Source organism: Zootoca vivipara, chromosome 9 (genome assembly GCF_965207765.1).
Source record: "Zootoca vivipara chromosome 9, rZooViv2.hap1.1, whole genome shotgun sequence".
Taxonomy (NCBI): Eukaryota; Metazoa; Chordata; class Lepidosauria; order Squamata; family Lacertidae; genus Zootoca; species Zootoca vivipara.
Genome location: NC_142592.1, coordinates 228,464 through 243,629, shown reverse-complemented (window position 1 = coordinate 243,629; position 15,166 = coordinate 228,464). Strand labels below are relative to the sequence as shown.

At 44.6% G+C, this 15,166-nt stretch overlaps 1 protein-coding gene across 3 annotated transcripts in view; it reads right to left on the bottom strand.

Moving 5' to 3' along the window:
• Window positions 1–2,630: 2,630 nt before the first annotated feature.
• TM7SF3 (transmembrane 7 superfamily member 3) overlaps window positions 2,631–15,166 on the bottom strand; it is a 29,462-nt gene continuing 16,926 nt past the window's right edge. For all 3 annotated transcript variants that reach the window (XM_035127841.3, XM_060279474.2, XM_088676800.1), the window contains 8 exons: window positions 14,406–14,571; window positions 13,973–14,150; window positions 13,452–13,538; window positions 10,474–10,554; window positions 8,623–8,775; window positions 6,945–7,042; window positions 5,724–5,886; window positions 2,631–4,758 (listed from right to left, as the gene is read on the bottom strand). In XM_035127841.3, coding sequence (XP_034983732.3) covers window positions 4,496–4,758; window positions 5,724–5,886; window positions 6,945–7,042; window positions 8,623–8,775; window positions 10,474–10,554; window positions 13,452–13,538; window positions 13,973–14,150; window positions 14,406–14,571 — 1,189 coding nt within the window. In that variant the 3' untranslated portion in view covers window positions 2,631–4,495. The remainder of the gene's footprint in view (window positions 4,759–5,723; window positions 5,887–6,944; window positions 7,043–8,622; window positions 8,776–10,473; window positions 10,555–13,451; window positions 13,539–13,972; window positions 14,151–14,405; window positions 14,572–15,166) is intronic.

The following is a 15,166-nucleotide window of genomic DNA, read 5'->3' as shown; positions in this document are numbered from 1 at the left end:
CTTTTGCGTCAGGTATATATTTCAACAATTCAAGTTTTGTCGAATGCCAACATGAAGTGTCTGTTCTGGTACAGCTGCCTCAGCTCCTAACAACCCGCATCCCCTGGCCCAGCCCCAGAGACACCATTCATCTGGGGAGCTTGTAGCCAAAGCTGCTGCAACAAACAGCTGTGCAAGCCTTTGGGAGGCAGAGAGACAAGAGGGCATCAGAGGAGGAAAGGGACAGAGCCCAGTATTGCCCATGGCACTCCTGGAAACCACTGCCCATCAGCTTGACAAGGACATGTTTTTTTTTTTCAGTGGTGGCACCAGTTGCAGTATTCCATTGTCGAGAAAGCAGCTGGAAAAGGCATGCAGAGACCACAGCCCTGTTTACCATCACTCCCACCCCCAATACTCACTAAGCCTGCTGTGGCCTGGAACTGGTTGTGTAAAGTGCAGGTGGCCAATTGCTGAATGGACACAGCTATGGAAAAACTCCACCAGAACTTGGTGCCCGCCCACAAAAACAAGCCCTGCCGCAAGTGGTAGGCCACCGCCCGCCACTGGCGCTGCCAAATGGACTTAATCCCTTTGAGTTACCCCTAAGGAGAGTCACAGGACAGGAGGGCCACTCATTGATTTCCAACTACCATGAAGTTTGCACCAAGGCAGACTAGGGGGCTGAGGTCAGCAGGTTCAGATGAACCTGGGAGAGACCCAGGGGGATGAGAGGTGTTGAGTGGGCAGATATGACGGAAGGAGGGGTGTGTGGTACAATCAGTATGCAATTATGGTATTGATATTGTTATATAGCACTTTATGAGATGTTGCTAGCATGTTAATCACTAGCACACACCTTGTAGCATTTATATGAAATCCCAGTTTCCATATTGCAATGGATTGTATGTTTGGGGGTCATGGGTTGGGCTGTTTTTACCATTTTAATGTGTTTTATATGCTGTAACCCCCTTTGGTACCGTCTAGTACAGTGGTTCCCAACAGGTGGTCCGGGGACCCCCAGGGGTCCGCGAGCTATGCCAGAGGGGTCCGCAAGATGCTATTAGAATAAAAAATATATTAAATATATTTCGTATGATAACAGATTTTTTGTTTTGGCCGCTTCCTGCATGAGCAGAGTCTAGCGCAAAACTAGAATTAGATAGAGGCAGTAGTTCTGCTGTATGCTGTTAGGGGGCGCTTTACAAACACTACTGTTTTGCAAAGAGGCAGCGCGCGCATTCTACTAACGCTCACCTCCCCAAGATGCTTTGCGTGCGTCGGCTTCATTTGTGCGCTACTGCGCAGATACCCTGTCTTCTCCATTCCCCTCCCTCCTCCCTGGCGCACGCTGCCTCTTTGCAAAACAGTAGTGTTTGTAAACAAAGCGTTGTTTTTCGCGGAAGCTACAGTTCGCGTAGTTAAAAATGGACCGTTGGTTAAAAAGTGGTTCGTTAAAACGACAAAGGCCTACAGATGAAGAGGAAGATAATGCATTTGATGTTCAAGCAAGTAAGTCAGTGACTCTCGAACCGATCTTGTCAGTGTCCATTGAACCTAAATCGTCGGCGTCCCTTGAACCTAACCCTTCCAAGATCAGTGTTAAGCTTACTGGAAAAATTAGATTAGGAATTAGATTTAGGATTAGGAATTAATGGGGGTCCTTGTCACAATAGCGGCTCAATGAGGGGTCCTCGAGAAAATGTTGTTGGGAGCCCCTGGTCTAGTAAAATGTTGATAAATACAAAATAACTACACCCTTCTGGTTGCACCCCCCCCTCCCACAACCCCTGCAGACTTTAATGGTCCCCTAAAGACTTGGGCCACTTGGGGGCGCCACTTGGGGACCCAGGTGGCACTGTGGGTTAAACCACTGAGCCTAGGGCTTGCTGATCAGAAGGTCGGCAGTTCGAATCCCCATGACGGGGTGAGCTCCCATTGCTTGGTCCCAGCTCCTGCCAACCTAGCAGTTCGAAAGCACGTCAAAATGCAAGTAGATAAATAGGAACCGCTACAGCGGGAAGGTAAACGGCGTTTCAATGTGCTGCTCTGGTTTGCCAGAAGCGGTTTTGTCATGCTGGCCACATGACCTGGAAGCTGTACGCCGGCTCCCTCGGCCAATAATGCGAGATGAGCGCGCAACCCCAGAGTCGGTCACGACTGGACCTAATGGTCAGGAGTCCCTTTACCTTTACCTAAAGACTTTTTATTCTGCTAAATGTTTTAATATGCACTCTATCTGATGTTAAAACAACTGAACGACATTTTGTAAACATTTTTATTGCAAAGCTGCCTTTGAGAAATTGCCCTAAAATGTTGGGATAGAAATAAAGTAGTACGACCAGTAACAATGAAATGCCATATATGTAGCAGATTTAAGGACAGAGTTCGCGAGGCCATCCAATGGCACACTGATGTGTATTTGATCCTAATGTGCAGGAAGTTTCCATACAGAAGCCAGTCACCACTGTAGTAGCTACATATTCACTTACCTTGCAAAGCAGGAATTGTATTTCCCATTCCTTCACTTGCAAAAACACATATAAGCTGCCTTCCCTTCAAGATAAAAGGACAACATGAGACAGAATGAACTCAGACACACTGATGAATCCCTAAAGTGTAACACACACAGGGAGATCATACAAATTGCACACCTTTCAAGTACACCTTTATTATAAAAAGGAGTAGAAAATGGGTTTGTTTTTTGTTTCTTTGCATTGTAAATAATGGCAGTTATAAAAACCGAAGCAATTGGAGCTAGTTGCTTTATAACAAAGTGTGGCCCAAGCAGCCAATATGCAGTATTCTCAGTACAAAAAAGATCAGAGAGCTAGCAAAATGAAGCTGCCCTTGACAGAAGGGGACACGGTATATTTCATCTACAGCTTCTACTTTTCAACATTAAAATGAAATTATTCTCTGTCTAGTTGTCAAGAACTGGACTTTTCCATCTGGAAGCATCTTAAAACCCTAACCAAGACACCTCCACCAGTTTCCCTCCCCCACAATAAAAAAAAGGCCCTGAGAATAAGACTTAAGCCTGGGTGCACATTGACTAATGCAATCGCACACCACTTCAGGTTTAAACTGGATGTTCCCTGCAGCCACACAAGTGCTTTGAGCTGTTCATTACAGGGAATGTGTTCGTCAAATAAGGTTCTGGTATAATGTTCAACTGACTGCTTTACGTATAACTGCATTACTCCAAGCCAAAGGGTCATTATTGGGGAGGGCCAACTAATAAGCTAAAGAGGCACAGAGGGAGGGGTAACTCTGTGTGTGAGCTGCAAAGCTAGGAGTGAATGGGTATATGGCCAGAAGCAGGAGTTTAAATGTTTCTGTTTTCTCCTCTGCCTGCAGAATCCTCTTCTCTGAACTAGGTGTCCCAAATATAGTCTTGGGGATCATTCCACTCCCGCTCCTCTAAGCCTAGAAGTGACATCATGGCTGAGGGTGATCTGGTCTGAACTCCTAGGCAAATTACCCAAGATCTGTCCTTCTTTCCCCCACCCTCAAGGCTCTGGAAGTTGGCTGCCCTAGATTTCTGTTACATTTTTCTGAGCAGCAGTGCCCCCCAAATGCCTGCAAAATGGGTTTAGGGTTTCTTTTCTTCTCAAATATTAAAAAAGGAGAGAAGGGGGGGAATTAAGTGACAATTAGTGTAGTGGCAAACACTTCAATATGAAAAGGAACTTAAGCAACTGAAAATACTGTAAAGGCTACTCATTGCGTGTTCCACCACTGATCCTATTAAAAACAACCTTCGATTTCAAAGTGCGTCAAGAGACTATCCTTTTTTACAGCCTTAGCAGCTGCCAACTCACTACAACCAGATTAACAGCCTAGTAGAAAATTGAGCCCTAAACTTTCAGAAAGCTTTTTTTCTCCTCTTGGGTGTTGGAATCAAAATTACTTGATTTTCTCTCACACAGAAAGTGAAAGCAAGCTAACCTGTTAAATGGTCAAAAAATATTTTAGTACAGCTTGGCATCTTAAAGGTATTGGCTAGCAGCGACTGTGCAAGTTTAGAATTAATAGTGCCATGGTCAGCAAGAGGCTGTTTTTCCATATATTCCCCCCCCCTTCCTGCCATAGTCTGTACAACAGAAATGATTGTTCAAAAGGTAGCACTTGTTAAAAGGGTGTACTGTGCTTGAAGAGAACCATGCATGTGCTTGAAGTGTCCATTTTCCATCCCTCGGGAATTTGAAGTTGCACACCTGGCCATTGCATTCTCTCCCCACCTTACCCGCCCATCCCTGTATTTTCACACATTGCACATATGTATACTCCATCCTTGTGGCGAAGTACAAACAGATGCAAGAGCCTGTGTGCCACAGCAAACAATCAAGCAGGACATCTATAAGTAAACTAGTGTTGATCTTCTTCTAGTTCATTCTTATCTCTGTTTAGCAAGGCAAGGTGACAGAGGAAGTTCTCAGCACCACTGGGGTGCTTGCTGGCTCCAGAAAAATCTATGCCTGCATTTCTCAAGTCTTCCCAGCTGCAGGACAGTTTACAAGAGCAGTGGTGTTCTCTCCCCTGCTGGCTGCTCTTTTTGGAAAAAGTCCTTGATCTGAGATAGCTTGCTATGAATTCTTTCTTTCAAGGGAGGGACGTGATGACTAGGATCTAGGATGTTAGTTATCCTGCGCTCTCTTTCACGCCTCCATATCAGGTAGGGATGTGGTGGGAAAGCGGCTTCGCGTTTCTCTCGGCGTAGCTGTATCGTTATCCCTCCAATTGCCAGCATTGCCCATACCGCCAAGAGTATGATGTCTGCAAGATGAAGAAACCAATAGGTAAGTCTCAACTGCTGAAGTGGGATCTCTTCCTTCACTCTTAGTAAGCCAGCCCAAGACCTCATTTACTTATCCAGGCCAGTTTGCAGTTTCTAAAACCTACACCTGCTTTTTGAAATCCATCTTCACATCTACTTTGCCCCACAAAGGCCTTGGGAACTGCTACTCTGCCCCACTCCCTTATGCGATTTAAGATGTTCCATCAAAGTATCAAAAGGAAGACCAGTAACCTGCTGAGTCTTCTCTGAAGGGACAAGGTGCAGAGTATTCATCTCCAACTAGGACAAAACATATGCACTTCTCTCCTTTCCCTTTGGCCAAAACCCAGAAGCTTGGGAAAGAGCAGCATAGTCATTCACCCCTGTTTGGGACATCCAATGCAGCACTAAGCTAAGAGTATCTGCAACTGCACTCTTAAGGCACAATTATTTTCTGTCCTCTACTTCAGTGTTTCTCAACCTTTTTTGGGCCACGGCACACTTGTTCCGTGAAAAAAATCACGAGGCACACCACCATTAAAAAAGTTAAAAAATTTAACTCTGTGCCGCCCTATATTATAATTATGACTGTAAGAAACACTTGCCAAATATTGCTTTCCGGCGGGTCAGCTTTGGTTATTGGCGGCCGCCAGGCTCGTTTGCACTGAGCTTTGGGAAAGAGGAGGAGAAATATTGCTTTCCGGTGGGTTAGCGTTGTTTATTGGCGGCCGCCAGGCACATGACAATGCAAATCGCCCTTCTCGTTGCCGCACGTCGCGGCACACCAGCCAGCGTCTCGCGGCACACTAGTGTCTCGCGGAACAGTGGTTGAGAAACGCTGCACTACTTTAACATGAGCCTGCAAGCTTTTTTGAAACATTCATGGTTGCTACAAACTTCTCTTCTGAGGTTCTCAATGGCAAGCCTCCAATCAAGGAACTCAATCATCTGAAGACACACTTACCGTTACGCTGAAAGGGCACATTGGTGAGAGCTCTTTTGAAGTTTTCATCTAGAATCCTCCGGAGCAGGTCTATGCTAATGTAAGAGAGGCTTGTGTACAAGTAACATGCTGTAGCCAAGACTATGGTGTAGGATCCTATTATACCACATGTCAAGATGTTCAGCTAAGGAGAAATAACAGATTGTGAATGCCTTTGAAAAGAGGTTGGCCACTATCTATGAAGGCAGAAGATTGCAAAGCATCATCTGGACAGCTACAAATTCCCTATCCCCAAATTACTGTTTTGTAGGGGGGGGGGTTTAGAGCATAGCTTTCATAAGGGAAAACTACTGAAGGTTCCACTGTAGCTCATGCAGGCATACAGAAGAAAAAGTTAGTCAATACATGCTCAAACTAAGAAAACTCTGAATATAAGAAATTGAATATGTAAATGAGAGAACCTTTTGAAAAAGAACTTGAGCATTGTGGCCTAAGCCAAGATAAGTGGTTTCATACGAATTTGAATGCACTAAACATAACTGAAAGCAGAAGGAGAAACTACTGAAGAAGCCCGTCATATGGGAGAAACAGGCGAAAAACGCCGGCAGCCTATCACTGACACTTCGTTCGACCTGCTGCCACTTTGCTGACCGCTATATAGCCTCAAAGACCATAAAGACTGGTTTGCCTTTCGGTATTTATTTGTATATGTTATCTGCTTGACGTTTGGTTTTGGCTTCTGTGTCAGCACTTGTATATGGTTCTCTTATTGTTTTCTTTTTGGATTAATAATACTTGATTGAAACTTGATTGAATCTTGTGCCCTTGCATGCTGCTTGTTTTGTATTAGAAATGCAGTGAAGCAGAGCCAAAATGTAGCCAGGCTGAGCTGATGCAATTCACCAAGGATGGGTCATTATTAACAGAAACTGCCTTTCTACTGTAAGGTACACCTGGAGGAGTGAACAATTACAGCAATAAAAAATTAAAACAAACAAAGCTGGGATGTGGGAATTGTGTGGGTGGATGGGGGAAAGAAAACATAACGAAACAGGAATTCTTATATCAAAAGCTTGGCTCCCTGGATATGTGAAGTATGCATAACAGAATGTAAATGAGAGGGAGTAAGCAAGCACTGGTTTTTCACAACTATGTCCAAAAGGGGGAAAGTTTAGTTACAGCATTCTGTCCACCATCACTCCAAAATGTACAGGAACTGAAAAAATAAAATAAGGTACTTACAACTCTGGGGGAGCCAACAAAAACTATTGGGACTATCAAGGCAATGCAACAGAAGGTCACCCAGAAAACTGCATCATCTTGGAAAACTTTATAGTCTCCTGTGAAGGTCAGGTCAAGTCATTTTATTACAGTCAATGACCAGTATCAAGACAATAACACCAATTACAAAATTAAAAGCTCAAAACATGATAAAATTGCATATACAGTGGTACCTCGCTAGATGAACGCCTCGCGGCACGGGAAAATCGAAAGACGAAAACGTTTCGCGATTTTTGGGCAGACTCTCAAGACGAAGTTTTCTATGGCCGTGCCATAGAAAACGCCGCAAGATGAGGCAGGGCGCCGCGAGGAGGAGAAAGTCAGACCCAGCCTCCTCCGGGGAGCCCGCCCGCCTTGCGCTTCCGCAGGGACATGGTAATTGGCGGCGGCGCACCGAAACAGCCGCCGGCAGCCGAGCAGCAGCCGGATCCCCCCTCACTCTGAGCTTAAGAAGCCTGCGCGCGAACGGGAGAGGACGGCCAGACAGACAGCCTGCCTGCGTGCGTGAGAACGGGCTGTCTGTCTGGTTGGGCGCGAGGGTCCGGCTGCTGGGGAAGGAGGGAGGGAGCCTCTCCATGGCCCTCCTCCTGCTTCCCCCTCCCCAGAGCCTTAAAACTTCCGGAGCGGCCGTGGCACTTGGGGGCAATGTGGCTGCTGTGGCTGCTCCTGGGCTCGGCGGGTGAGTCGGGGTTTGTGAGCGCTGGATTGCGCCTTAAGCTGCTTTGCTATGGTGCCATTTCATTGAAAGGAGAGCTTTCTCTTTGCCCATAGGAACGCATTAATTAAATTTCAATGCATTCCTATGGGAAACCGCGATTCGCAAGACGAAATTTTCGCAATACAAAATGACTCGTGGAACGAATTAATTTCGTCTTGCAAGGTACCACTGTACCTTTTTAAAAAGCAGATCTGGGTGGTTATTTATCTGTCAGAAAGGAAACCCTTCTGACCTAGAAGTGTGTGAAGGGCATCATATTAATGTGAGTTAAAGGCAATTCCAGGTCATTTATAAATGCATTCAAAGTCATTTATCAATGTTCAAAGCCGTGCCCACATAGGGAAGTATCTTTGCAATAGGCATCTGGAGGCCAATATCTCTAGCCCGTGATTTTGAGAGAAGTAATTGTATTTAAAGGGATGACTGAGGAGCAAACTAATTGCCAAATGTTGGCCGCAATACTTTCCTCAAAGTGGATTCTTGGCAAAACATTTGCTGAAATATATCTGAACTCCTATTAGATAACCAACACAAGATTTGTCACATTTAGAAATATATATATAGAATATGGCCATTCTTACACAAGCCCATTGTAAATAATACGGAATACTTTGAGTGTAGCTTATTTTTATGTAGCAGTTCTGCCACTATGACATACAGGTTAGTTTTGATGTAAGCCACCTTGGGAAGGTTTTGCCCTGAAAGGTAGCATATATATTTTTGAAAAGGGTAGAAATTAAATTGGCAACACTCTCTGTTTTAATACAATATTTTTGCTCCCAGAAGTGCAACTGGTAGTGCCCTTCTCTTCAGACCTAAATCAGTGGAAAGCAAAAGACAGCAAGAGTAATCGCAACACAAAACTTCATAAAGTAACAAAGAATATTCACATTTCATAGGAATCATAACTATGTGACATACCTATTGGAGTGAAGAAAACTGTAGATGCGACAAGGAAGCCTAGCACTAGCCCCACAATCAACATACAGAGGATCACAGAGCCAAATCGCCACCAGTAAGCGACCAAGAGGAGACCTCCAACAACTCCAGCTACTGCAGTAAGACCAAGATTGACTGGGGTGACCAAGGAAGGGGGTGGTAAGGAAGGAGAAGAAGAAAAGGGGAAAGTGAGGTTTGTTTCTCCAACATCACCCACTCGTGTGCAAATGCACCTTGATTTCTTTAAAATCCACGCTAACACGTTCCCAGAAAGGTAGCTATGCCAGTTGGTTGACATAACAAACCAGGAGTGTTAGAGAATGTTAGAAAGACTAACATATTAATTATGGTCTACATTTTTGTGGACCAGCCTCTGGGGTCCTAAAAGACTTTGTTCTGCTAATCAAGATGACTTCTGCTGCATGTTGGGCTCCTCCATACTGGATACAGGTGGGTAGCCGTGTTGGTCTGACGTAGTCAGAACAAAATAAAAACAAAATAAAAAAATTCCTTCCAGCAGCACCTTAAAGACCAACTAAGTTTTTTATTTTGGTATGAGCTTTCGTGTGCATCTGAAGAAAGCTCTGGAAGGAATTTCTTTATTTTGTCCTCCATAGTGGTTTAAAAAGAAAAGTGAAATTAAAGGGTTGCGGATTAACCATGATTGGCTGGACCCCTTATTGCCCAAGTAACATTTTGAGTAACCACAGCAGTGCTGCATCATTCATGGAAATCAGAAGCTACACCGCACTAGAAATAAGAGTAACAGAAATAGTAGTAATAACAGTAGTAGTACTAGTACTAGTAGTAGTAGTAGTCGTAGTAGTAGCAGTAGTGGTGGTGGTGGTGTTTATTTATATCTTGTCTTTTTCCCTGACAGGGACTCAAGGCAGCTTCCAGATAAAATAAGAACAGCTAAACAATTATGAATGTAACATGTAGTTTTAGCTACTTATTCCATGACTACCTGTGGTCCTCTCATTAATCAAGAAATAAATATAAATTTTTCAAGGCAACAATGGGATTTACATTTGCCTGAATTTTTCAACTGGCTATATGAGATTGTCAAATAGGATTCTGAAATTACTAGCATAAAAAATTACCAGCCTCTATAAAGAACTGTGCATCTGTTATGCTAACACAATTCATTTGGTATCAATATGCAGAATTCTGCTACAAAATATGGAAATAAATCTTGGTTGTATCTTTCTGCATAGTTTATTACACTTTATCTTCTTTCCAGGATTTATTTTTGTTTTGCTCGTCGTGGCAAAGGGCAAAAAGTTATGCAACATACTGAATCATTACCAAAGCAAAGAAAATAATAACTTAACCATTTATTTTGTTTTGAGATTTTTTTTTTTAAGTGAGAGTCAAAATATTCAGGAAACTGAGTTCTGAACTTGCATGTGCCATGCTGTTTCTGTAGGGCAATGGAACTGAAGAATACACACAGCCATGGCTTATGGACTCAAACTCCTGCAGCTCCAAACTTGAACTGAAAGAAATGCTGACAGATTTATAGATGTAATGTGGACTTTGCTTTCTCCCAGCACAAATATTAGTAGCAGCTTAAGGAAAAAACAAGTGTCATTTCTGTTGATTCTAATGCATCCTTAAATCTTAGTCTTGCACTGTACTGCACATTTCAGTATTATTTGAAAAGTCTTCCTTAGTCACTGTTTAGTAATTCAGGAGTGAGGTGAAACCAGAAACATACACAGCATCAATCTGGCCAGCTGATATTAACAAGAGCACCTATGTTCTAATGCTAGTCTTCAAACAAACATTTCCAAGGTATTAATTAATAAATCCGTACATCTCTCTGCTTACCATCATAACTGAGAGCAGATGTTCTCGAAACGGTTATGAAGAAAAAGAATGCCGTAAAGATGAAGCCCATGAAGAATAAATCTAAGAGGGGAAATTGCGTAATATAAATATATATTTTAAAACAGTATTTTCCGGTTTTTGAATGAGAAGAGTCCATTTGGATTTAAAAGAGTCCTACAAGTTCACCACCCCACAACCTGGGCATGTAACCTTTACTGCCATGACACCTATAAGTACAGGGACTCAAGCAACTGATAAAACTCACTGTCATGTCCTTGAATGAGCCAGTGAACCCTTTTTGAGACAATGGAACTAGCAAGAGCCATTCTGCAACACCAATGTATTCCTGCAGCTATGTGATTTCACCGTTTTTTTCAAGGCAACAGTCCACACACATACACACACACACACACACACACTGGGTTGTAACTGATCATTTGATCATTCCTGATGTAGAGACACTGCAGAATTGCCTTCCATAAAAGAGGCTACCTGTATCTTCTAGCTCTGGGGTGGCCTTTGACCAAATCACCACAGATTAGTGACTTGGAGTATATAATTCTCTTTCAGTCTTTCTAAAATGGGTGGGGAGGAAGACTTGTTTGCTGAGCTGAACCCTGAACTCTCCCACCCTAACAGGACAGTTCAACAGCTGGGTGGCCCCACCCACCTGTCAATGACCTGGTGTCATGTGATAGAATGTCAAAGGAAAGAATTAGAAGCACAAGGTGAGTTCACGCTCAAGTTGTCCTTTGCAACCTGGCTTAAATTGCTTTGCAATCAAGCCAGAGATGCAAATTAAGAGTTCTTGCATTCTTCTTACTTTTACCAACAACTTGAACTTTCCCATGCCCCTCATATACAGCAGTGTTTCTCAACCTTTTTTGGGCCACGGCACACTTGTTCTATGAAAAAAAATCCCGCGGCACACCAACTCTGTGCCGCCCGATATTTAGTTTAGTTTGGAGGGGAGACACATAAAGCATGCCACTGAAGAACTGCTGCGCGGTAGCCAGGCGGACCCACCAGGCGCAGAGCCTGCGGAGCGAGCGGGGACACGTCATAAGCAGCCTGGGGGTGGCTCGCCTCAGGCCGCCCGGCCCAAAACCGGGCCTACAAGCCTGGTCCGCCGCCCGCCTGCCTACCCGCCCTCGCTCGCTCGCTCCTCCCGCCTAGCCACCTGCCGGCCTCCTTCTTCGCAAGCGGTACCTGCTGCTCAGGCGGGTGTCGCCGCCTCCGCCACCACGCCACTCGGCCTCCCGTCAGAAAGGCGACATCTCTCTCCCTCTGTCGCACCCGCCACAGCGGTTGGGGAAGGCCGGCGAACGTGCGCACCTCCTTGGGCGGGCTCTCTACGCCGGGCCTGCTCAGTCGCCGGTCGCTGCGCGCGCTCTCGCTCAATGTCTGTCTGCGCAGCAGCAGCAGCCTCTCCGTCGTCGTCCTCTTCCTCCCCCCCACCCGCAATCACTCATCGGCAGGCTGGAAGCGAACGGGGTGTGGGGGGGAGGAGGGAGGGGGAAGGCTGACCTCTCGCGAGAACAAATCACAGCCGTCGCGGGAATTTTCAAATTCTTGAGCTCTTGCTGTTGTTTCTTTTAAATTACGGCACGCACAGACCCCAGGCGGGCAGACGATAAGGGCGATTTGCATTGTCCTTTCTGGCGGGTCAGCGACGTGACAATGCAAATCGCCCTTCTCGTCGCGGCACAGCAGCCAGTGTCTCGCGGCACAGTAGTGTGCCGCGGAACACCGGTTGAGAAACGCTGATATACAGTATCAGGGCCAGGGAAAGGGACTGTGGTTTGCCCAAAAACAGATACCTTAAACCAGATACCTGAATTAAGTAGGCTTTCTATTATAATTGGGGAAGGGGGATCAGTGTTTCCTCTGCAATCTATATTTAGGGCACACTGCTCTCTATTTTTGTAATAATAATACTGATAATGCTGATAATGCTATTATTATTATTATTATTAATTATTATTACTTGTATCCTGCCCATCTGAATGGGTTGCCCCAGCCACTCAGGGCAGCTTCCAACAAAATATAAAAAACAGCACATCGTAATGGAGCTCATCAATTAAACTAACCTGCAGGGATCAGAACAGGGAAAATGCCATTGTGCTGGGAACCAAGAATTTGTAAGACACACCCTCTCTCCCTAATCAGTACAGTGGACGCTCGGGTTGCGAACGTAATCCGTGCGGAGGGCACGTTCGCAACCCGCAGCATTCGCAACCTGCAGCACTGTATCTGCGCACGTGTGGGTCGCGATTTGGTGCTTCTGCGCATGCGCGAGCACTGAAACCCACGTAACCCATTCCGGTACTTTTGGGTTCAGCGTGGTGCGCAACCTGAAAATGTACAACCTGAAGAGTCTGTAACCCAAGGTGTAGGGAGAGAATTGCCAATTGTATTATTGAGTTAATTCTGATCCTATGGTTTGCATTGCCTGCATTGTATAATTGTGAGTGTATGGCTTAGCCTCCCTGGGATGTCTTGCTTAAAATGCTTTTTTTTTCCTTTGCCTCTCTCTGTGTGCCAAAGGGTAAGCCAGACAGAATGCCCTGCTAAGCTATCAAGGCCGGATGACTGCCTTGTCTGACACTATCAGCCTGACGCACAGAACAGACATTCAAGGCTGCTGGAAGATGCTACCGGGGTAGCATGAGTCAGCATGTGTTTATTATGCACAGGACCGGGCACAGGAAGATCCTTATATGTACTTGTGACCCCCTTGCGTCCGCACATTTACAGAGGAGGGGGAAAGGAGCCCAAGAAGTGTATAAGAAGCTTTGCAATTTGTGTTTCTTTGCTCTTGTCGTGAGGCTTAACGACCAAGAGTCTCTTAATTAATTAAGAATTAAACTCTTTCTCTGGATTCAACCCCCGGTGTCATTATTGGCTATCTCTGTCCTGCCTGGGCTTAACTTAAAGGACCCTTAGTAGCTGATAAGGCTACAAAGGTATGACTGTACCTGTTTTCCAGAATCTGTGTCCATGAAAACAGATGAAGAGGCCAAGGACAGCAAGCACAGTGAAAAATATTTTGGTGGCGAGTCTTTCTACAGGAGAAAAGAACATTTCATGACATGCCATTAAACTTTCATCCAAGGAATGACTACCATGTCATAGAATCATAGAATCATAGATAGAATCATAGAATCATAGAGTTGGAAGAGACCACAAGGGCCATCCAGTCCAACCCCCTGCCAAGCAGGAAACACCATCAAAGCATTCCTGACAGATGGCTGTCAAGCCTCTGCTTAAAGACCTCCAAAGAAGGAGACTCCACCACACTCCTTGGCAGCAAATTCCACTGCCGAACAGCTCTTACTGTCAGGAAGTTCTTCCTAATGTTTAGGTGGAATTTTCTTTCTTGTAGTTTGAATCCGTTGCTCCGTGTCCGCTTCTCTGGAGCAGAAGCTCATGTACATGTCATGTACATGTCATGTACATTGAGTTGGGAGGATGAGACAGATACATTCCAATGACTTACTCAGAGAGGAACAGTTATCCGCCGAGCCAGAAAGGCTACACATGTATGTATGAGCAGGCACATATGCAGCAGAGGTATTCCACAGTGGATCCTTTACTATGACATTATAGATTACTCCTTGTCCAGGAAGCGAGGAGAAGTACAAGTCAGTTTTGTCTTGGTTCACTAAGGTCATCATCTGTGGAGGACATAGAAAGAGTAAGGGCACAAAAGAGATTGGTTATTTCCCCACACACACACACCTCAAGTTTGAGAGACAAGTTGGATGTTGCCTCTTAGCCCTCTGAATTATTGAAATAAGGGCTCACCGCAAACAGGGACTACAAAAAGCTTCGAGAAATCTTCATTCAAAACGGACTGAAGAAATTAGCAGAGTCACACCACAGGATCTGCAGAGCGCCATTCATTCATACGTCGAAACCGCACAACTTACTTTAGTGCCATGCATTCTGATGCTTTGCACTTCAGACATCTTTCTCATGTGGCTCACAAACGATGCTTCAGACAAGTCGTTCTCTGGCAAGAAATACTGATAGACTTCATAAGATAGTCGCCACCTGGAGCTACTGCCCAAATCACACAATGGCGGGTTTGTACCTCTGGAAAATTGCAGGGGAGAATATTTGTTTGAATTTGTTAGGCTAATTTTCACACTTTGCTTTGGTGCTAGAGTTTGTAGTGCCAATCGCTGCTTCCCTCCCATACATTGCAGAACGGTTTAATATATTTTAATGTGATCCACAGGCAAAAAACCTAACTCCAAAGTTACAAATCACAGTAAATAACCGGGAAATTCTGTTTTACAAAATGTTAAGCTGGGGCCTCTTCCTTCCCATCTACTGCAGATCCATTATTAAAGAGGCTTCAAGATGTGGGTCATTTTAAAATGTTGATAAAATCAAATTATAAAAGTTAACCTAAAGAATTATCAAAATATAAGTGAAAACAGGTGCTATTAAAAATATACACAATAAGATTACATGGCTGGGTAGGCCTGATTAAACAAGCAAAATAAGCTTAAGCAAGCCTACCCAGAATTGTTATTTTATTATGTACAGTGGAACCTCGTATTACGGACAGGATCCGTTCCGGAGGCCCGTTCATAACACGGAACTGATGTAAACTGAAGTGCCGTGTCTGCGCATATGCACAGCACAATTTAGTGCTTCTGCACATTCATGAAGTGCATTTTAG